This window comes from Zingiber officinale, chromosome 1A, assembly GCF_018446385.1.
Source record: "Zingiber officinale cultivar Zhangliang chromosome 1A, Zo_v1.1, whole genome shotgun sequence".
Classification (NCBI taxonomy): Eukaryota; Viridiplantae; Streptophyta; class Magnoliopsida; order Zingiberales; family Zingiberaceae; genus Zingiber; species Zingiber officinale.
This window is the reverse complement of record NC_055987.1, coordinates 45,661,502-45,684,123: the sequence shown is the minus strand read 5'-3', so window position 1 is coordinate 45,684,123 and position 22,622 is coordinate 45,661,502. Positions and strand designations below refer to the sequence as shown.

The window sequence follows — 22,622 nt, the reverse complement described above, 5'->3', positions numbered from 1 at the left end:
CCTAAAAATCAGTAGTCCAGCCACAAAGGAGCAGCAAATGCAATATACTATAAAATAAAATAAAAAATTAGCTAAAATTAATCACAATAAAAAAGCAATTGAGCTTGCGGCAAGTTGAGTTCATAGTCGTGAGTTAGTGGCCAACCAAGCTCACGACCGACTAAGTTGTTAACCACGAGACGACGACCGACCAAGCTACTGGACTTTTATTGGCAGTCGACCATATTGCTAGTCGTGTGCTGACAGCCGGCCAACTCACGACCAACGGCCGGCAGCTGGCCAAGCTATTGGTTGTGTGCTCGCAGTTGGCAAAGCTATCAAACACGTGCTATCGGCCAACAAAGCTGCCAGCCGCGTGCTCACGATCAGTAAGCTGACGATTGTGTGATCACGGTCGGTAAAGCTTGCGGCCGCATGTTGGCGACTGGTAAAGTTAGCAGCCGCGTGTTGGCGGCCGACCAAGCACACGGTCGGCCAAATACATGGCCAAGAGGTGGCAGCCACGAGTTTGGCCAGCTAAGCTAGCGACCGACGATTATGTGCTCACGGTCGGTAAAGCTTGCGGCCACATGTTGGCGACTGGTAAAGTTAGCAGCCACTTGTTGGCGGCCGACCAAGCACACGGTCGGCCAAATACATGGCCAAGAGGTGGCAACCACGAGTTTGGCCAGCTAAGCTAACGACCGACAGTTTGGCTGGCCAAGGAGGGAGAGAGAGATTGAGGAGAACGAAGCGTACTGACGAGAGCACGTCGAAGAAGCTGGTGACGCCGAAGAGATGGAGAAGAGAATTAGGCCGAGCGCGTAGAAAAATTAGGGTTGTAACCCAATTTTACCAATAAAATTGTAATTCCATCAGTGTTTTACTGACAGAAATATTATTCTGTCGATAATCTGCATGGATTATTATTTTTTCCGATAGAAATCATATTCCGTCGGAGATTATCGACGGAAATAAATTCGGCCTATAATTCCATGGTTATTTGATTTTTTTTTTTTTGGTGAATAAATAGTGAGATACACTAAACACGTCATCAGAATAATTTTGATCTCGTTCCAGTTGAGATAGTTGTAGCTTAAATTAATATAATATATATTATATAGTGAATGAATTGTGCTTAGTATTTCTTTAAAATATGTATCTTTATGGATAAATTACCTTGTAATATTGGGGTTATCCATGCTTGATTAACTTCAAAGGAAGTTAACGAAGATTATAGCACAATCAAATCAGATATTAACCAACCAACTTGAAGTTCCCATGCAAGGTTGCTTTCCAAATGTCTCCATGAAATGCAAGCCGATAAGCTCCTACGTCCAGAGCGCGGAAAGCACACTGGGCGATGAGATAAATTCACAAACTTTCCTTCCAATGCGTCTTGTAGTGAATCCCCTCTCAACGACCCTGACCTCCTACTCCACGCGATCCGGTTTTATTATTTTGTCCTCTGAGTCATTATTATCTCTTTTTGGGGCCCACGGAGATGCACGGCCACGATGAGCGGAGGAAAACCGTGCGTGAAAGCAACGGCGACGAAGCGTGATCCACTTCCCATCCGGATGCCCGTCGGATCAAGATCCGACGGTCACATTTGAGGCCGGAGTAACTACAAATTGCCGGCGCCATCTCGGCTTCGTCACTCTCGCCAGTAGCACTCGTCGGCCGGTGCAGGTAAAGCTTTGGATCTTTTAGGGTTTTACCTGGAGTTCTTCCATTAGGGTTTGATCCTTCTTCTGTTGATTTCGGATGCAGAGGGAGAAACAATGGTGCTCCGAAGCGTGCTATGTGCTCTTCTGTGGCTGTGGGTTTCGATTTCATGTCGGAGTATTGCTTTGGGACTTGAAGATAGCCAAACGGCGACGTTGTCTGTGATTGCTTCACCGGGACAGGGGCGGCCGATACCTGAGCACATGTTCGGAATCTCATTCGAGGTGAATCGTCTGCGCTTGCTCTTATTTGTTCCTATCAATGATTCATTCTTCTTTCTTGAGAGAAAAGAAAATTTTGTTTGTTTGGATTTGGATTCTAGCTAGTAGAATGATTATTTTTTATTTATATTCTTTGAGTTGGTTGTGGTATTTCTCAGTCTGTGTGATGTCGAGAGTCAGAGCTATAAAATTATATCAAGTTAATGCTGAAACTAACTATGGTGATATCAAGTTAATGCTGAAATTATATCAATCAAACATATTGTATCCTTTCAATCATCTTCTAAATACAACAGTAGAAGGAAACTGAAGACATTTATTAGCAGTTTAATTCATACCTCTATTGAGACTAAAGAAGACTTAGTTAGCAATGATAAAATAAGATAAAATTCATTTAAATATAAATAAGAATATAATAGGGAATCAAGCCCAATAATGTAGGAGGACCCGTATAACTGACCCTACTTAGTGGGATAAAGACTTGATTGTTGTTGTTGATATTGGTGAGTTATATGATATAATGGCTTGAATATGTTTTAGAATGTTTTAGATAAATGTTTAGATCAGAACTTCAGATTCCAAGTTTCTAATTGAATCAAAAATCAAATTTGTGGTATTAAACAAGGGAGAATATGGGAAAAAGAATATTTTTTTAAGAGAGAAAAGTAGTTTTTATTACATAGGATAGGCCTAAATCCCTAATGTTTAAAAGTGTCTATAATTTTTTTTTTTCAAATCCTATTTATGCTCTAAAAGTAGTTCTGATTTTACCTTGGCCATATATGTTTGTATATATTCTTCAAAACATTGTTCATTAACAAATGTGTTTTGCAAATATCATTTCAAACTTTTCCATGAACAAATATTGTTGCACATGAACAAAACATTTCTTTAAGGTCACATGGAATTATTTTTTCATGGACGCTTGATCTGGAGCTTCTAAAAGAGGGTTTGTTTAAGTAATTAGGTGTTTTCAAATATAAGGAGCCCTTCACATTTTTTTTCTCCTATAAAATGGAAAACTAAGCTATTTATACTAAATATTGGTCTTCCATCACATGAAACAATGGTGCATTAGGCGAACTTAACTATTTCCTAGATAAGAAATGATAAAGCTTTCAATATCATCGTCAATAAGCTCAATGGAGGCATTAGCTCCCGATTGCTCACTGCCCCCACTGTATCATACCAAGGTCACCAAAGCTATTTTGAGACTCAATTACATGGTTGATATTCCATACACAGTTTTTTTTCCTAAAAATGTATCAAACCCTCTTAGGGTTTTTTTGACTCATCATCTATCAAAAGAAACTAGATTGGCCATTATTTATTTCGTATCCTGCACTAGGTGTTTTGCTATATTTATTTCCAGCTTGATGATTTTTTTCTATTATGCTTAGTTTGAGATCCTTAATAAAGTCCAATTTAATTACTTGGTCTTTCCTTTTCTGTACATGACATTTCAAAATTTTGGAGCTATCATAGTTTGGAATATCTAAAATCATGTATAGGAGATCAACCATGCTGGAGCAGGTGGAATATGGGCAGAGCTAGTATGTAACAGAGGTAAGCTAAAAAAATTTTGATATTACCTTATTTTTGTTGAGATATATTTTATAGTGATTGAAGTTTCCCCTATATTAAATGATAATAGAATCTTAAAAATATTCCTTCTATGCTACTTCAACATTAATTGAGTGCAGATCATTTTAGGTAATGTTCCTAACATGACATGAATTATCCAAGACTGCAAATAATTGCATCTTCCTTGCCAATCTAGAAGAATCTGATGTTATGCTAATATTGCAAGCTTATTTTAATATGTTCTTTCTTCTTTACATCCATGATCAGTTTTAGATTCACTTCAAGCCCAAATTATTGAAACACACGGCTCATTGTTTTAAATTACATAGAGGAGGTCAAAATTCTTTCATGTTTTTATTCAGAGATTCCTTTGGACTATCTAGTAATAATCACAAAATAATCTTTAGGTAGGCCCGCATTGTATAAAGTTGTGGATTTTTGAACATACACAATATGAGTATGGTAAGGTGTCAATTGATTTTGACATTAAGCGCTGGATACTTCAGTTACCTATGTTTTCACAAACATTTCAAATATATAGAGAGAGTATATGCAAAGTTACATTTTTCAAAGTACCAACTCATAACATTTTGGAGTTTTAAACTCTGCACAATTTTAAGCATCTTTTGGTCCATAATTTTCATATACCATGATGATGAAGCCCAAACAAACATAATCCAGGTTTTGAAGATGGAGGACCCAACACGCCTTCAAACATTTATCCATGGTCCATAATTGGAAATGAAAGTTACATTATGGTATCTACTGATCGAACATCTTGTTTCAACCGCAATAAAGTTGCACTTCGAATGGAAATACTTTGTGATGATGATGGGCCCAATATTTGTCCGTCAGGAGGTGTTGGTATTTACAACCCTGGTTATTGGGGCATGGTGAGATGTTCTTGGATGTTTGATATGATACCTAAATTATCTTGTAGTTTATTTACTTTCCTAGGTTAGGATCATAAAGCCATTACAGTCGTTGTATACTTGTATCCTATATTCCACAGCTCTCCTAGTTTGATTTGCATGGTTAATCTTCTTTTATAGTACACATTAAAATACAACAAAATGAGTAGACAGACATTTTCTGATATTTCCAATTGCTGTTGTTTACTTTATTTTTACTTTCATTTTCCAGAATATTGAGAGAGGGGAAATCTATAAGATTGCTCTTCATGTTAAGTCAAATGATTCAATTGACTTATATATATCATTGACAAGTTCAGATGGTTTGCAAAACCTGGCCACTACTGATATCAAGTGAGTCTGTTCTGTCGTTTTGACAAATTGAAATGTTTGGAGTAGAAAGGAGTATAACATGTTTGCTAATTTGTTCATACAATTTTTTTTGTTCCCTTTTAGATCCAATACATTAGATATGTCACAATGGACTAAGGTTGAGCTTCTGGTTAGAGCTAGTGGAACAAACGTAAATTCAAGGTTGCAACTGAAAACTAACAAGAAAGGTGTCATTTGGTTGGATCAAGTATCGGTTATGCCCTTGGAAACATATAAGGTAAATTTTTTGAAAACTGCTCTTTGCTGATTGCTTTGTTTATTAATGCATTTGGAGATATTTCTTCATTGAGGTTTTTTATATTTAAGAAACCATACCCATCGAATGAACTCAGGGCCTTGGAACAGATCTTAGGTGACTGATGTGGATTGGAATTTTATACCGTGCAGTGTATATAATGTGAGAAATAAATTGATGATAGAACTTCGTTTCGAGTTTGAATAACTTTCCTTAAGGAAATTTTGCCCCCACTATTTTGTTGTTGGGTTTAATGACAAATTCACTCCCGAATACTCAAAACAAAACAGAATTTATAAACATCAAATTTATAAATTCCCCCAAGACAAATTAATGAACGAAACTGATTGCACCAAGAAGATGTTAAATGAATTGGGCTTTAAAGATGTATATACAATGAATGAAACAACCTTTGGAAAAGGTTGTGGACATTCAAAACATACACCTATTCATGAACAAGCACAATTAACCATTGCACTTGTTCAAAATTGGAGTCGTATATCACTAATTATATTCAACAATCCCCCACTTGATATTTGCAATCAAATGCAAAGTTTTATGTATGTAGCGGGTGTCTTTCAACTTAAACCTGCTATTATTATAAATATTTCAAAATCTTGTTGAAATCTATGGTAGTTAATTAACTTAAACTATAATTTCAATATGAAAAGATTGGAAATATCATAAACATAAAACTTTTGATTTCTCTAATATGTTCACCATGAGCTTTAGCAACATATTATGGCCTTGTGCTACCTTGGATTCACAAACACTTACAAAGTCTTATTCTCAAACTTTTGATAGAAGCGGCACCACTTCTTGTGTTTGCATAGGTAAAGGACCTTTAAAATCTCATTTGAGATTTCTTGTTCATAACTGAACATAAACCTTCATTAAGATTACTTTATATTCAACCTCTTTTCCATAAGTACTACATTGTGTTAGGACCAAAAGGAATTTAGATATCTCCACAATAGCATGATAGTGTTCATTTTGGGCCTAAGCCCTCTGGTTTTATTTTTGGGGTCTACCCAAAAGGTCTCATACCAATGAAGATATCTTTCCTTTATAAATCTATGATATTTCCCATGTATTTTTAATGTGGGACTTTGTTTGCAACCTTGTAACCAGTAATCTCCCCTTAAAGGAAGGACCACAGGCTTCCCACGTTCGATCCTCGACCCACGCAGTCTTTCTGTCTCTCGGTCCAACTGACTTACTAGGACTTGCTTGCCTAGCTGCAACTAGGACTTCTTGCCTGGTGTCTGGTCCTCTCAAACATGGGAACCTCCACTTCGTTTGTTTGAGGTCAATATTCTATTCGCATGGCTTAATTAGAGCATAACTCTTGTGCATAGTCTATGGTTAGACCTTCTGGCAATTCAGGCTCTGATACCAATTGTTAAGACCAAAAGGAATTTAGATATCTTCATAATAGCATAGTATTATCCACTTTGAGCTTAAGCCCTCATGGTTTTGTTTTTGGTCTCTACCCAAAGGGCCTCATAACAATGGAGGTATATTTCCTTTATAAATCTATGATCTTTCCCATGTATTTTCAATATGGGACTTTGTTTGCAACCTTGCAACCCAACACATTGATCTTAGTACTTGCTACATGACACTAATAATTTGTTGTTACCGGTTAAACCTTTAAGATTGTTGTGCAATAAGAAAGGTAAGGTACCCATTATTAATGACAAATCAGAATGTTTTTAGACTCATTGCATTTATAGTGCTTTTTATCATATCTCTCGAGAGTCCTTTTATTAATGGGTCGGCTAGGTTCTTACTAGACCTAACATAGACAACTGTTATAATACCACCAGAAATTAGTTGTCTAATATATTCATGTCTCAAGGTAATATGTCTAGATTTACCGTTGTAAATCTTACTAAATGCTCTAAACATAGTTGCTTGACTAGCACAGTGCAAAGAAATTGCTGGATTGGTTATGGCCTCAACTTTATATCTATCAACATGTTTCTTAGCCATTTGGCTTCTTTGCCGGCAGCTGCCAAAGCAATGAAGTCAGATTCCATTGCAGAATGAGTAATGCATATCTGTTTCTTCGAAGCCCATGAAATAGCTCCTCCACCCAAGGTAAATGTCCAACCAATTGTCAGTGATACTAGTTATCCAACTAGCGTCTGTATAACCGTCTAACACCGATGGGAATTTATTGTAGAACAAGGAAAGAGATTTTATTTTCTTCAAATATCCAAGAACTCTTCCAATTTCTCTCCAATGTTCGGTGCTAGGATTATGTGTATATCTTGCAAACTTGCAAATAGAAAAAGCAATGTCACGTCTTGTACGATGCATAGCATACATCAAACTGCCTATAACATTTACATAGTCTAGTTGACTAATTTATCTACCTGAATTTTCTACCAATTTGTTTGAAACATCAAATGGAGTATTAGCTTCTTTTATTCCTAGATGACTGAACTTGGAAAGAATTTTATCTATATAATGAGATTGACTCATAGCAAAGCCCCCACTATGTTTCGTCACTTTTATTCCTAAAATAGTATCAACTTCTCCTAATTCTTTCATCACAAACTGAGAAGATAAATAAGATTTAGTTTCATTTACTCCTTGCATATTCCTATCATCAATATGTCATCAATATAGAGACATATAATGCATGAGCAACTTTGGTAAACTTAGAGTAGATACATTTGTCTGCCCCATTATGTCTAAAGCCATGTGATAAGATCACATTGTCAAACTTTTCATGCCACTTTTAGGGGCTTGCTTTAGTCCATACAAGGATCTAACCAATTTGTAGACTTTCTTTTCATGATTAGGAACTAGAAGTACAAAACATTCTCGTTGTTCTATGTAAATTTCTTTATCAAGTTCACCATTTAAAAATGTTATCTTTATATCCATTTGATGAATATGTAAATCAAAAATTGATGCTAAAGATAACAAAACTTTTATTGAAGTAATTCTTGCTACAGGCCTTGTCAAAATAATCAACACCTTCCTTTTGTCTAAAGGCCTTGGCTTTATGACTTGCCTTGAAGGTTTGTAGAGAACTATCAGTGTTATATTTTCTCGTAAACACCCATTTACAACCAATAGGTTTTGATTTAGAAGGTGGATCAACTAGCATTCATGTTCCATTTGCTAGAAGAGAATCCATTTCATTGTTTATTGCTTCTTTCCATAAAATGGAATCTCTTGTCTTCATTATATGATTTTGCATCATCTTCTAAATGGAAAACAATAGGTATTTTACTCAACACCTCATCTCTAACCATCAATGATTGTGAATATATAAAAGCAATACCAAAAGTCTTTTCTTTTCTTGATCTTTGACTCCTCCTTGGTTCATTAGGAGATACTACTGATGTTCATTTCTTAGTTGAAGAACCAGAATTCATAGTAGTGCTTTGTGTTGCATTTTCAGGGACTTCTTTGTTTGATTGTGGATTAACTTTCGAATCTTTCAGAAAGCTTGTTTCTAAAAATTCAACATCCCTAGATTCTATAAAAGTATTAGAATCTGCATCCAACAATCTATATGATTTTGAATTTTCAACATATCCCACAAAAACACTTTTAAGAGCTCTAGGTCCTAATTTAGTCCTCTTAGGATCTGGAACTCTATAATAAACTATACACTCTCACACCTTCAAATAACTTAGATTTGGTTTCCTTCCTTTCCCTACTTCATATGGAGAAGTTTTAGTTTTCTTTGATGGAATTCAATTGTGTACATGACAGACTGTTAGTAATGTCTCTCCCATAGATTTGTTGCTAATTTAGCATGCATAAGCATGACATTGATCATATCTACCGACGTTCTATTTTTTCTTTCAGTCAAACCAGTCTGTTGCAAGGTGTAGGATGCACTAGTCTAATGGATTATGCCATTATCTTCACAAAATTTTGAAAATTCAATTGGAAAATATTCACTACCTCGATCATTTTCGCAAGATCTTTATTTTCTTTTCCAATTGATTCTCAAGTCTCAACCAAGACTTTATAGCTTTTAAGTATATCAAATGCTTGGTCTTTTGTTGTCATTAAATAAACTTGTGTAAATCTGGAATGATCATCTATAAAAGTAATAAAATATCTTTTCCACTTCACATATATCAAAATGTATTAGTTCAAGCAATTCAGTTCTAGTCATTTTCGCTTCTATGCAAATCTCACATTTTTCAAAATTTCCATTTTGGCATGAAATTAATACATGCTTTGACATATATTTAATTGAATTAAAATTAACATGAGATAAATAAGCATGCCATAAATTAAATGGAGACTCAAGCATATAAGAAGAAATATTATCTTTATTAATACTTAGTTTGAACATTTTGTCACATGAATATCCTTATCCTACAAATACATCATTCTTAGAAAGTATAAGTTTATTTGGCTCTATAACAACCTTCAATCCCTTCTTGCATAACAAACTTGTAGAAATTAGATTCTTCCTCACGTCGGGAATATGTAGTACATTCATCAAGATCATCTTCTTTCTAGAAGTAAATTGCATCTCAATGGTTCCTTTTCCAAGTACTATGACAATTTCATGATTTCCCTTTTCTTCCTTTGTAGCAAGTTCGTAGTTTTTGAATAAACTTTTCTCATTGCAAACATGAACTAATGCGCCGGAATCATACCACCAATCAGCAGATTTTTCATTTGTTGCCATATTGCATTCAATTATCATGCTTATTTTAAGATCAACAATCATAGCAACAATCAGGAGAACTTGGTGGGCGTTCAAAAGCATTCACAATTTTTTTCCCAGCATTTCCCTCCACCTTTAACTTCTTGTAAAACCTGCATTCTTTCTTGAAGCGGCCTTTCCTTCCGCAAAAGTAACATGTCTTGATTTTCTTTTTGTTAGCAAAATTTTTGGATGAAGTTTCAGAAAACTCTCTTCTTTCTGGAATACCCTGCTTTCTTAGTACTAGACTCAATGTCTTAACCTTAGAACCAGACTTTAAAGAAAATTTATTCTCACGAATGTGAGTTTCTTCTTCAGTTCAAATATGCTTTATGAGTTGGTCTATTGTAAAATCTTCACAAGTATGTAACAGTTTCTTTTTGTAGCCATTCCAAGTGGTTGGCAATTTTGCAATTACAACAACCACTTGCAATGGATGAGACACTTCTATTTTCAGATCCTTGAGTCTAGAAACTAGGACAAGCAATTCAGATCCAAGACAGGGTTATTATCAACCAAATGAAACTCGAAAAACTTCATGCTTAGATATTTATCCATACCTTGTTTTTCAGATGCGTATTTGTTCTCCAAGGTATTCCAGATTTCTTGTGGGGATTTGATCAAACGGAAGAGATCATATAACCTGTCTAATAAGGCATTTAGGATGTATCCTCTGCAGTGAACTTCATCCTCTTCTCGTTTCTTCTAAGTTGCTTTGATCTCATCAGTATCCTTCTCAGTTAGTCCAGGAATTGTGGGTAGATCGTCATCGGAATCGACAGTTCGACGATTCAGAACCATCGGTCCGCCGGTTCGATGGTTCCAGGCAGGTCGACCTTTAACTTTAACCGCCCAAGACGATTACGGTTTATGGTTTGGAACCGTTGGTTCACGATTCGCCATGGTTCAAGATTATTATGTTAAAAAAAAAAGTTAAAAATTAAAAATTACAAATTACAAATTACAAATTAAACATTAAAAATTAAAATTAAAAATTAAAAATTAAAATTAAAAATTAAAATTTATTGCAAAAAAGGGCTTGCACTTATTTAAGTTATCCACGTATCCCCTTAGGGTATATGGGAATCAAAGCCCACGTAGTTTTTTTATATTTTTATCCTTTTACATTGTCACTCACTTCCATTTCTCGTTCATGTCGTATTCGTTCCTTCAGTTTCAAAATCTTCAACTTCGTCATCTGAAAGTTGCATTCCTTGGAGTCTTTTCTCCGCTCTAGTCCAATCGTCCAGTAATGCTTGGGCTTCCAATGAGTCGGGAGACAACGTTGATCGTCGTTCATCTAATATGTTGTTGCCGGCACTGAACGTCCGCTCCACAGCAACAGTTGACATTGGACAAGTTAAAATTTCTTTGGCGATCACGGAGAGGATGGGAAAGTTTTGAACCTTCCCACTACTTTAAGATATCAAAATTTTCGCTATCTGCTTCATTAAAATAAAAAGAAGTAAAATCATTCTTAAGTTCCGGTGTGGAACTTAAGAATCCTTGTGAACGTTTTGTCCGTTCTTTTAATAAAAGTTGTGCTTTTGTAAGTTTTAAATTACTACTAGTAGTTTGTTGTATTTCAGAAATATTAATTTGTATTCCATATTTTGCATAATATTGATTATAAATATCATATGAATAAATTCTAACATTATATATAATATTAACTGGATCAGGAGAAGAATCTTTAATTGGAATTAAAACGACATAATATAAAGTTAACATTTCTTGTAAAACTTCTAATTTAAATCTAGGATCTAAAGCAAATATAATTAAATAAATTTCAGGAATAAAATAAAAATATTTTTCTCATTTAGCTTTCATAGCTAAGATACAAGAAGATAAAGATTCATTATTAATATGTTCATTTAAAACTAATACTATATTAGAAAAATTTTCTATAACTAATTGAGCAGTAGGATAATAAACACCAGAAAGTTGTTCGATTGCATCATTAAATACTTTTAAAATTTCACAAATACTACTACAAATATTCCATTATTGTGAAAATAAATATATATTAGTATTTTGTGCAAAAAAATGAACATAATAATCTTTATATTAAAATGAATCTTGTAATAATTGATATGTTGAATTCCAATGTGTTGGTACATCACGTGAAAATTTTTTAGGTCCCATTCTATTAGTTTTACAAAACTCACCCCTTTGTTTCATTATAGATAGATGGGACCATAAATAAGAAATTGCAATTCTAATTGGTTTAATATAACTTTCTAAAATTTTTAATTCATCTTAAACATATAAATTTAAAACATGGCATACACAACAAATATGAAAAAATAAACCACCAATAATAGGTTGACAAACAAATTTTAGATCATTTATAGAAGCGGTATTGGAACTAGCATTATTTAATGATATTGAAAATATTTTATGAGTTAAGTCATATTATTCTAAAATTAAACATAATAATTGTGCGATGTTATGAGCATTATGTGATTCATCAAAAACCCTAGAAGCTAACAATCTTTTTTTTGGAGATTCCAAGAGTTATCGATCCAATGACAAGTCACACTCATTTACGAATGTGTTTGCCAATGATCATTCCAAATATCGGAACATAAAGAAACTTTATTATCTAATTTATTAAATTCATCAATTAAATTCTTTTTTCCTTGTTTTACTAATTTTTTAATTGTACGAGTAAGTGTAGTCCTAGGAACACATTTAGCACATGAATTAAGAGATTCTTTACAAAAATCTTCAAATGTGCATTTAGATCCAAAACTAAGAGAAAGATGTTCTACGAAAACAAATTTAGCTAATGATTCTCTTAATTTATTATCCAAATATAAAAATAAATTGGAATCAGTATTGCCGCTAGTTGAAGAAAATTTTAATAATTGTGTTTGAGAACTGTCGAGTCCATATTCCGTCGGATGCTTCGTTTCTACATGTCGTTTCAACGACCCATAACCGTCGTCGGCTTGGAATTTGTAGGAAGCATTGCACTGCTTACATTTTGCACGCATTTCTCTCGACAGAAGAGTGACCTTCTCAAAATGTTTAGTGGCAATAGAAGACTTAGAGGAGGAAGTTCCCGAACCTTAGAAGTAATTGCATCACGCATTTCCTTGTGTTTCGGGTGTTGAATTCGGAACGTGCTCGATCTCATCGTCGGTGAATTGAATGTTGGGGTCCTCCTCCTACGGATTCATTATTTCCTTTCCCTTCCGAGCTCGAGATGATGCACCTCCACGGCCTCCCATTGTAATTGAAAATTGGAATTGAAAGCATATAGAGTATGAAATTGAGATTAAGATTAGAGAAAATGTGTGCGAAAATGATAAAATGAGCTCTCTATTTATAGAGTTTGGATAGTAACGGACACTAAATCATAGTTATTGATAAAAAAACGATCAAATGATCCTAACCGTTGAAAAAATACTCAAAATAAACCCCACCCTCCCCCAACGACTAGGAACCGCCAGTTAACCGGCGGTTCCAACGTCTAAGAACTACCGGTTAACCGGCGGTTCCAACGTCTAAGAACTACCAGTTAACCGGCGGTTCCAACAAGCAAAAAAAAAATATATCTTGTTGAACCGGCAAGCTGAACTGACGGTCCGTCGAGTTTGCATTTAAGGAACCAGAACCGGCCCGCCGAACCGAGTCAATGGGCAACCGGCCCGTTGACTCAGTTACGGGCCCGGGCCGGATCCGAGCCAGACCCGGCCCGGGGTCGGTTCTAATTGCGGGCAGATTATGCAATAGTAGATATGTGACACCCAATTCAGTGAGGAGGAAGAACAATTTGTCCTTCCAGCAAGTGAAGTTTGTCCCATCAAACAGTCCAACTTGAATGCATCGAAAATAGACTTTGAATGCGTCCATTGGATGGGCAAAATTTTCCTTAAGATTGTTAGAAATAAATTGATAATAGTACTTCGTTTTGAGCGTGAATCATTTTCCTCAAGGAAATTTTGTACCCACTATGTTGCTGTTGGTTTAATGACAAATTCCCTCCGGGATATTCAAAACAAAACAGAATTTATAAATTCCCCCAAGACAAATTAGAGAATGGAATTGATTGGACCAAGAAGATGTTAAATGAATTGGGCTTTAAGGATGTATATATAATGAATGAAACAACCTTTGGGAAAGGTTGTGGACATTCAAAACATACACATGTTATGAACAGGCACAATTAACCATTGCACTTGTTCAAAATTGGAGTCCTATATCACTAATTATATTCAACATATAAGATGATGGTAGAAGTCTAATTCTTTAAAAGGACATGCAGTCAAAGACAATCCTGTTCTGTAGATGCCATAAACACCAAGTGAGGGATGTAGCATTCCTGGTTATCCAGAAGGCACGCCAGCCTTCATAAGTCATTGCCGCCCACATAACTATAATAGGATTACATGGAGGTCCTTTGATTCTTTGTGAGGTTAAGCTGCTGGTTGTGTTGTCTTGTAAACATGGGATGAACATATAGATATCAATCCTGATTTGTTCTTCAGAATAGCACACTAGGTGGAGTGCAAGAAATTCCTCCGTCTTATGTGTTGGTTTTGGTTTGTAGACACTTTCTAAATTCATAATTCAAACTCACTGTACAATCACCAAGTACTTTATCTCCAAAAAAATAATCTTCTAATTCAAAAACTTTGGTATATGGCATACCTAAATCAATTAGGAGTTCCTGATAATGGGAGAAAGGAAAAACACATCTAAACAGTAGTATTGGCATCTCATATAATAACCGTATCCTGGATTGTGGAATTTAGTTCTGAAGAAATATAATCATTTTTCTTCATAGGAAACCACCAATGTCATCTATATCAAAGATTCCTTCTGGAATCTGATCGGGCAGTTATTTCCTGCACATTGCTTTGTATTAATAATCATCCAGTCCTTAAAATAACATTCACTTTCCAATTTGGCAAAATCATAAATTATGAGATTGGAAATGCCGACCATTTGTTTCTGGAGAACTATCATTTAATATTTGACAAGACCTGTCCCAGGCCAGTCCCAATTATGTTATGACTTATGATCAACTGTCACACCACTTGCGCAATCTAGCCATACTATGATCAACAATATTTGACAAGCCGAGATGGCTATTGTCTCTGTGGGAGCTACTTGCTTCTGCATACTAGGTGATTTATGCATCAGTGGTGACATTCCTCAATTTGAGAAGTTACCATTCTTCTTAGCCATGGAGTGCTCAATTATATGCCTCTTAGTTTGTCATGCCCTAAGTTGACAAAGTAAGCCCAATAAATTTATCTCTAGATGATTGCATGTTTTATCATTAAGGTTCCTTCTACTTAGCATACTTCCACTGCATAGTTGTAAACATTTTACTAGCATACCTACATTGTGAATGTCACCATCCCATGATCTTAAGTAACGGATTATTATTGTCATATACATGCACATATAAGGGAAGCCATTTTTATCTTGGAAAGACATGTTAAGATAATCATATATCTGTTGGGTTAGTCCTAAATAGTAGTTCTACATTCTTTTTAAATTTTCTTTTACATTGCCCTCAACAATAATGTGACACCCTACGTTTCTCTTGCTTGGTATGTTGTGTGCTAATAGAAAGGCTTTATAAACTTAGATGAGTGAACTATCATTAACTTATGCTCAAGTATTTTGGGATATTGGTTGGGCCTCACAAGACAAAGACAATACATCAATTGTCTCATTTAAATTTAAGCAAATTATGGAAGATAGATGCAATTAAAATATTGTTCGGTAATTTAAGTTTCCACTGTTTGATCCCCAAAGCATTATATGTGTAGAATAGTGAGAAGGGATATATTTTGTTTTAACATAAATTTTATTTATTTGGTTTATGCACTGCAGGGACATGGTTTCAGGAAGGATCTTGCTTCAATGTTGGCAGACCTGAAACCTCAATTCCTCAGATTTCCAGGTAAGCTTTGGGTTTTCATTATCCATGGTTTCATTTGTGTTAGGAAGAACAAGGTTCTGATTCAGTGTAGTAATATGAAAGTTAAAACTGCAGTGGATAACATAGATAAACTGCATGTTAAAAGTAAAACTGAGTTTACATGGTAAAGTTCTTAGAGGACAGGAAATAAAGATTGGTTTGTAGATGCATAACCTAAAAACCATAGGCATCATTGCAATTGTCATTACATGATGCAATGATAGAACAAATTGTTGTCTTTCTTTTCATGATGCATGATTAAAAGAAAAGAAAACAATATCGTCTTCTCAATGTTATATGTATAGCCAAAGACATTATGCTTCTATGAATATTCAAAGGCATTGTGCTGCTTTATTCATATGTGTATCACACAATATTTCACTTTAGGATTTCACAATATAATAGGAGCATAGGAACCCTAGTCATTTGATTTCTGGGGGACTAGAGGTAAGATAACATTGGAAGTATACATTTTCCAGTTGGATCTCAATATAGAAATTTTGTTGGATAATGCAAAAAAAAATAATAATAAAGGAAAAAAATTGAGGAAACCATGATAAATACTGAATCGAGTCACTTACATTTCAAATATTAGTATTAAGAAGAGACTAGAAAGAACTCAAATGAATGAATCAATTTCCTTTTACCAGTACCACATGCATGACAGATACAAGTAATGAAAAAAATATATGCCAAACACATAAGTAACCGAGATGCAAAAGAAATTGATTCACAATCTATTACCCAAATTGGCATATTAACAAACCATGCTCCACTCCAATTGCCATGGCTATAAATATTGGTTTCTTGAGAATACATCTTAACAACAAACAATGATTAACAGTAGCTTTGATGGGCGGTTTAGGTAGAAGTGATAATAATGAAACCACCAGTTTAGGAAATGATGTCATTGATCCGCAAGAAGCTCAACAAGCTTTTGAAATAGTTGAAGCTAACTTGGGTGGAGCCAAAGGTAAAAGACAAGCAATTGAAGCAAATCTGGCTCTTAAACAAGCTAGGATACAAGTGGAGGTTGCTAATGTTAATTCCTACTAGTTAAGTCATTAGACCAAAACAAAAAGTTTTTTTAGAAGTTATTTATATATACGCCACATGGTTATTTTTCTAATTGAACACAATCAAATCTAATTTGATAAAAGAACATACAAAAGAAATAATAAAGAAAAAAAGTGATTAAACCAAGATAAATAGTGAATCAAGGCACTTACATTTACAAACATTATGATTGTGAAGAGACTAACAAATACCCAAGTGAATAAATTTCCTTTTATCTTTACCACATGCATGAAAAAAATACAAGTAATGAGAAAAAATAGACATCAATCACATAAGTAAATTGGCTTGAGTTATTTTTAAGTGTACCAATTTGGTTTTATATCTACTTAAATGCATCTTAGTTTGGGGAAAACAAACCCATTTTTGGTTATTAATGTGGTCAATAGAATCCCTTGTGCTACTGCTTTGTTTTAGGTGGTTCTTATGCTGAAGGCGGATGGTTAAATAATGCATTCCGGTGGAGAGACACAATTGGTCCATGGGAAGAGAGACCTGGTCATTTCAATGATATTTGGAAGTATTGGGTAGATGATGGACTTGGGTTTTATGAATTCCTTCAAGTAGGTTTCTCATTTTAAACAGTTTTTGATCTCTATTTGTAGTCTTCAAAGGCTTTTATTTGATGCTGGATTGCTGCAGCTAGCAGAGGACATTGGTGCCGATCCATTATGGGTGATTAATGCTGGTATGCTATTTCATCTGTCAAAAGTTTTGTTGTAACTTCTGATTAATCTGTCTGACGCGTATTGCTATTACAGGAATCAGTCACAACGATCAAGTTAATCCCTCAAATATATTACCTTTTGTACAGGCATGTCCATAGACTCCCTTTGGTCTTCTTCAACTTGCAGATAGAAATTTTCAATCTCTAATCACATCACACATTGTTTTTTCATATGTTTTTTCTTGGGGAGAGAGAAACTAACTAGTGAACTAAATATGATAACTAGAAACTTAAGTATATTGCCTTTTTCTGCATCTAAGAGTTTCTTTCTGATGTGATCTACATAACAATTTAATTGAGTTGAATTTTTTGAATGTGTGAAAACTACGGTTTTTATGACTAGTGGATTTAGAGAATATCTGTTTTGTAGATTTTTAGAATATGTTATGTACCAACACACTAGTTACCAATATGTTGCAACTATTTAAATTGTATCTTGAAGTCACCTAGAGTTGGTCTATTGAATGGGTAGACGGGGTATATCGCTAATTAAACATAATAATTTGCCAATATATTTTGTCCAATGTCTAATGTCTGTCTTTATTTTTTGGGCTAGTTGCCTTTTTGCTCTTAAAGTGTAACTAGAAAATTAAATCTTTATGTTACTTTATGGCTCCAAAGTTTCCTTGTAAATAAAAAAATAAATTAAAAATAAATAACAAAGAAAGGAAATTGAGTTTGCTAACATCTGTCAAGAATGTATAGGATACTCTTGATGGAATTGAGTTTGCTCGAGGTGACTCTGGGTCTAAATGGGGCTGCATTCGAGCAGCAATGGGGCATTCAGATCCTTTTCTACTGAACTACATTGCCATTGGGAATCAGGATTGTTCAATGAGAAATTATAGAGGTATTTTTTTTTTTGTATTTGAAACACTGGATTATGTACAATAGCAACCAATTGTCAAGTATATTCACCTTGGTATGCAAGCAAGGACTCTTTCACAAGTCAACAGTTCAAACAATTCATGTACTTTAAAATGAACATACAGATATAGGCTCATTGCTTGTTTGTCTCATCAATGTAGGTTGGATAAAGTGTGAAAGTGGATATGTAATTTATGATAATAATACTCATCCAATTATAGTTTTTATCGATCAGATTAATTTGCTACAAGCCTGCAGCAGGTTAAAGAACCTAAAATACATATGAAATCAGCTTGGACATGTAGAGTGTGCTAATAATCACTTTCCTTTGTACAACATAACAACAAATAAGCCACAAGAACTAAGGCTTTATCCTCTTGCTACACTTGCAAGGAGAACTTTGGCACAAACGGTTAATCGATAATTGACCCTTATGATTCAGGTAAATCTTGTGTTGTCATTTTACTGCTTGATTTTTCAGACTTTCAAATTAGGACTTCTGACTGATTTTATTCAAGGTCAAGTTACCTTATGGTGGAAAACACAATAGACTTCATTGATTCTAATCACATGAACAGATGCCAAATGTACCATCGTCATCGTTGAACTGTGTTTGTCTGTTATTTTGGATCAGCTACATGATGCTTATCCCTCCATGAAGTTTATTCCTCCATTAGCTCTGTGCAATGGCTATTTAACTACCAAATTAATAAATTGTATTTTTTTAAAGCCACTAATCTCTTTAGCATTGTACCAGTTCATTCATTCAGGTACCAAGAACTCCTTTAGTAAGCCCAGATGGAAGAGAATTAAAATTCTTAGAAAATTAACATTTATGCCCTAGGACTATAACCAACATCCAAATTATCTATTTTAACAGGGAACACCAGGCCAGGCAAACCATTTGAGACAAAACCATTTATTCTAACAGGGAACATCAGGAAAATTGATTTATAATGTTTTAAATGTGGAATCAGGAAATTCAGAAGCACATAGTTGTGTGACAATCATCAGAAGTTTATTGCCTTTAGTTTATGGAAATAAAACTAGTTAAATATAAATAAGCAGTCTTAAGAACTATTGCATTCTTTATTATTATGTAAATTACTCTTTTGTCAAAATTAAAGAAATATATGGACTGCCATTGTAGTTTATTTCCCAAGACTAAGAGCAATGTTCTAGATTGTAAGTTTCTCTTAGTTTCAGTTTGAAGAAAAATAAGTGTTATATCAGACACTCGTCTTGACTTACCATGTGACAGGAAACTACTTTAGATTCCACTCAGCCATAAAGAAGGCTTATCCAGATATCAAAGTTATATCAAACTGTGATGGCTCCTCTGGTTATTTAGATCACCCTGCTGACATGTATGATGTTCATGTAAGAGCTTTCTTTAAAACATTTTCAATGTATGTATGTTTAATTGTATCAATAATAGCTGAATGAAGCTATCACTTCTATATAGGTTTATGCGTCTGCAGATAGCATGTTTTCCATGAGTCATTATTTTGATTGGACACCACGTGTTGGCCCCAAGGTCAGGATAATTTCAGCTATAGGCACTAACTCAAGAATGTAGATAGAACCTTATGTTGCAATGCTGATTTAACAAATAGTTTTTAGATGGTTTGAATAAGGGTACATTGTCTCTGGGAAGTCAATCATGATTGTATGCTTCCAGGCTCTTGTTAGTGAATATGCTGTAACTGGGAGTGGTGCTGGAAAAGGAAGCTTTTTGGCAGCTTTGGCTCAGGCTGGTTTTCTGATTGGACTGGAGAGAAATAGGTATTTGTTCCTTATTTCCATTCATTTTAACTGAACTGATGCACCGACATTCATCTACTGTGCTTACAAATGTAGATGATATTTATTTAGAAGAACATTGTATTTTGAGTACCATCTCGGGTTTACATGATCCTTTGACATATCTAATGCAAATATGGATCTACTTATTCTGCTTTAACCTACTTGCCTATATGATCAGTATCATTACCACAACAGTTCACCACCCTTAACTACTCTGATCTTCTTCCTCTTTCATTACCATTCCAGCCACCATCAGTAATACCATTCGGCAAATAATTCTGCAAATAAAGATACCAAATTTTTAGAGATAAGCTTTTATTTCCATCTACTTAATTGTACCACCACCGTGACCAAATCATGATTTTGTATGCTTCTTTTGGATATGCCAAACCTGAACAATAAGCAGTATTTTCTCTTTTTTTTTTTCTCCTACGTTTGTGCATCTGTTGTTAGAAGCTGCATTTCTTATTCTATTCTATCTCTTGGAAAAGAAAAATGAAAAATTCTATTTAATTTTGGTGTGATGTGTTCAAGCTATTTTATTCTTGCTTGTGCTGTTAGTCCCTACTCATGGTTTTGCTTGATGTCCTTGCAGTGACGTTGTTGAGATGGCAAGCAATGCACCACTTTTTGTCAATGATAATGATCGTAGGTAACTCTTTATTTGATGTTTCGCATCTTGACCAATGAGAATGGAAAATAATATAGCTAGCTGCAAGACAGTAGGAACTTCGGATCATGATCTCTTGTACTCTTTAAATTTATTATTGATCTCTGAACAAATTCAAAACAATCATTCTTTCGCTTACTTTTGAATTCCTTTTCTTTTGGAGTCAAGATGGAATCCAGATGCCATTGTCTTTGACTCATGGCGGCACTATGGGACACCAAGTTATTGGATGCAACACTTCTTCAAGGAATCAAGTGGTGCAATTATTCAACCATCGAACCTACAATCTACTTCCTCCAAATTGGTGGCATCTGCAATTAGATGGACCAATTCTGATAATGGCAACGATTACCTTAAGATCAAGGTGGTCTTCTCAAAAAGTCTGCAAATCAATTGCTTTTGATCTCAATCTTCATATATCAATGTAGTTCTGCTAGTTTTCTCTTTCTTTTATGCCATCACCCCTTTCAAGGACAAATCTACCTTTCATGTCATTTTCTTACTCAACCACAAGACTTGATGCTTTTAGGTGATAATTAACAGTCAATATTTTTATTAGACCTTGTTATTTAGGTTCTTTTCCAATCACTACTAATTAAATCTCTATACATGCTGCTACCGTAACATACTCTTTTGGTCTATGCATAGTTTTTTTCAAAGTATTGTTCGAATCTGTTAATTTATCCAGATTACTGTCATTTAAGATGGCTAAGCCAACAAATTCTAGAAACATTTTTTCTATCACATCACTTGTTCTGAACATTACTGATGATATAAACAGATAGGATCCATTTAGCCAATCCTAAATATTAGGTACTAATAGGATTTACCGATGATGATTGCATTAGATTTATTCTACTCACTGTTCCATTAATCAAACAATTGAACTTCTTTATCCAGATAGTCAATTACGGGGGTGATCTTGTGAATCTGAAGATCTCTGTGACTGGATTAGCAAACCATGTGAGAGCATTAGGATCTACAAACACTATACTTACCGGAAAATTGACAGATGAGAATTCATTCAGCAATCCAGAAAAGGTGAAGTAGCTCTATTAAACACATTCTTTCCCCCATTGTTTGATAAATTAAGCTCCCTGACACTTTTTTTGCTACTTTAATGTAATAGGTGGTGCCAATTGTGTACATGCTACCAAATGCTGGAAAGGAGATGAGTGTTTCAGTTTCTCCATACTCGATCAATGCATTCGACCTGCTTCTTGCACCAGAAAGTAGCACAGCAGTGACTGATATCTAAACACGTGAGAGGTAATACTCAAACAATAATGAGAAGAACCTATTCATGAAATAATTGGTTAATTTGTGTGTGTTCGGGTTGTGAATTTGTCAAGTGATGAAATGAATGTTTATTGCTTGTTGTGTTAGATTATAATAAGTATCTTTGTGATGATTTGTACAGTGAGATTGTAGATTTGATGTGTATAGATGAAGAATGACAATTTGCTACTTCCTCTTTGCCTCTATTATTTTGTGATTTTTACTATTTCCAATATTTAATTCGCAAGCAAGTTATTGAGTAAAAGGGTTAGTTAAGGGTAATTAGCAATAACTGAAATTACTAAAGGCTCTTTATTAAATATCAAAACAAGAGTTACTTAAGGAGTGATTTATTAATTTTAAATTTTCAGAGTATTTTAGAAAAGGATAAAGTGGGGGTAAAAATGAAATTACAAAAAAGAGCTAAAATAACATCTCTAATTATTAAAATGTGTTCCTCTTTGAATTTGTTAGGCCCTTCAATAGATAATTAAGAAATATAAGGTTTGCTC

General features: G+C 34.5%; 1 protein-coding gene across 1 annotated transcript; it reads left to right on the top strand.

The window, feature by feature from the left end:
- Positions 1-1,752: 1,752 nt before the first annotated feature.
- On the top strand, positions 1,753-22,301 carry LOC122024244 (alpha-L-arabinofuranosidase 1-like). Its single transcript, XM_042582822.1, has 17 exons — positions 1,753-1,931; positions 3,440-3,494; positions 4,194-4,405; positions 4,656-4,777; positions 4,880-5,033; positions 15,601-15,670; positions 17,180-17,325; positions 17,405-17,450; positions 17,524-17,576; positions 18,195-18,339; positions 19,618-19,736; positions 19,822-19,893; positions 20,038-20,141; positions 20,758-20,814; positions 21,001-21,196; positions 21,733-21,873; positions 21,962-22,301. Exons 1-17 carry the CDS (start codon positions 1,764-1,766, stop codon positions 22,088-22,090), a joined length of 1,989 nt encoding a protein of 662 aa, XP_042438756.1. The 5' UTR covers positions 1,753-1,763; the 3' UTR covers positions 22,091-22,301.
- Positions 22,302-22,622: the final 321 nt, after the last annotated feature.

Bases quoted from the DNA above. Each gene is read 5' to 3' on its own strand.
- LOC122024244 (XM_042582822.1), top strand. From the start codon at position 1,764: ATGGTGCTCCGAAGCGTGCTATGTGCTCTTCTGTGGCTGTGGGTTTCG. The intron at 17,326-17,404 runs GTAGGTTTCTCA...GGATTGCTGCAG, and splicing joins GGTTTTATGAATTCCTTCAA to CTAGCAGAGGACATTGGTGC. The intron at 18,340-19,617 runs GTATTTTTTTTT...ACCATGTGACAG, and splicing joins TTCAATGAGAAATTATAGAG to GAAACTACTTTAGATTCCAC.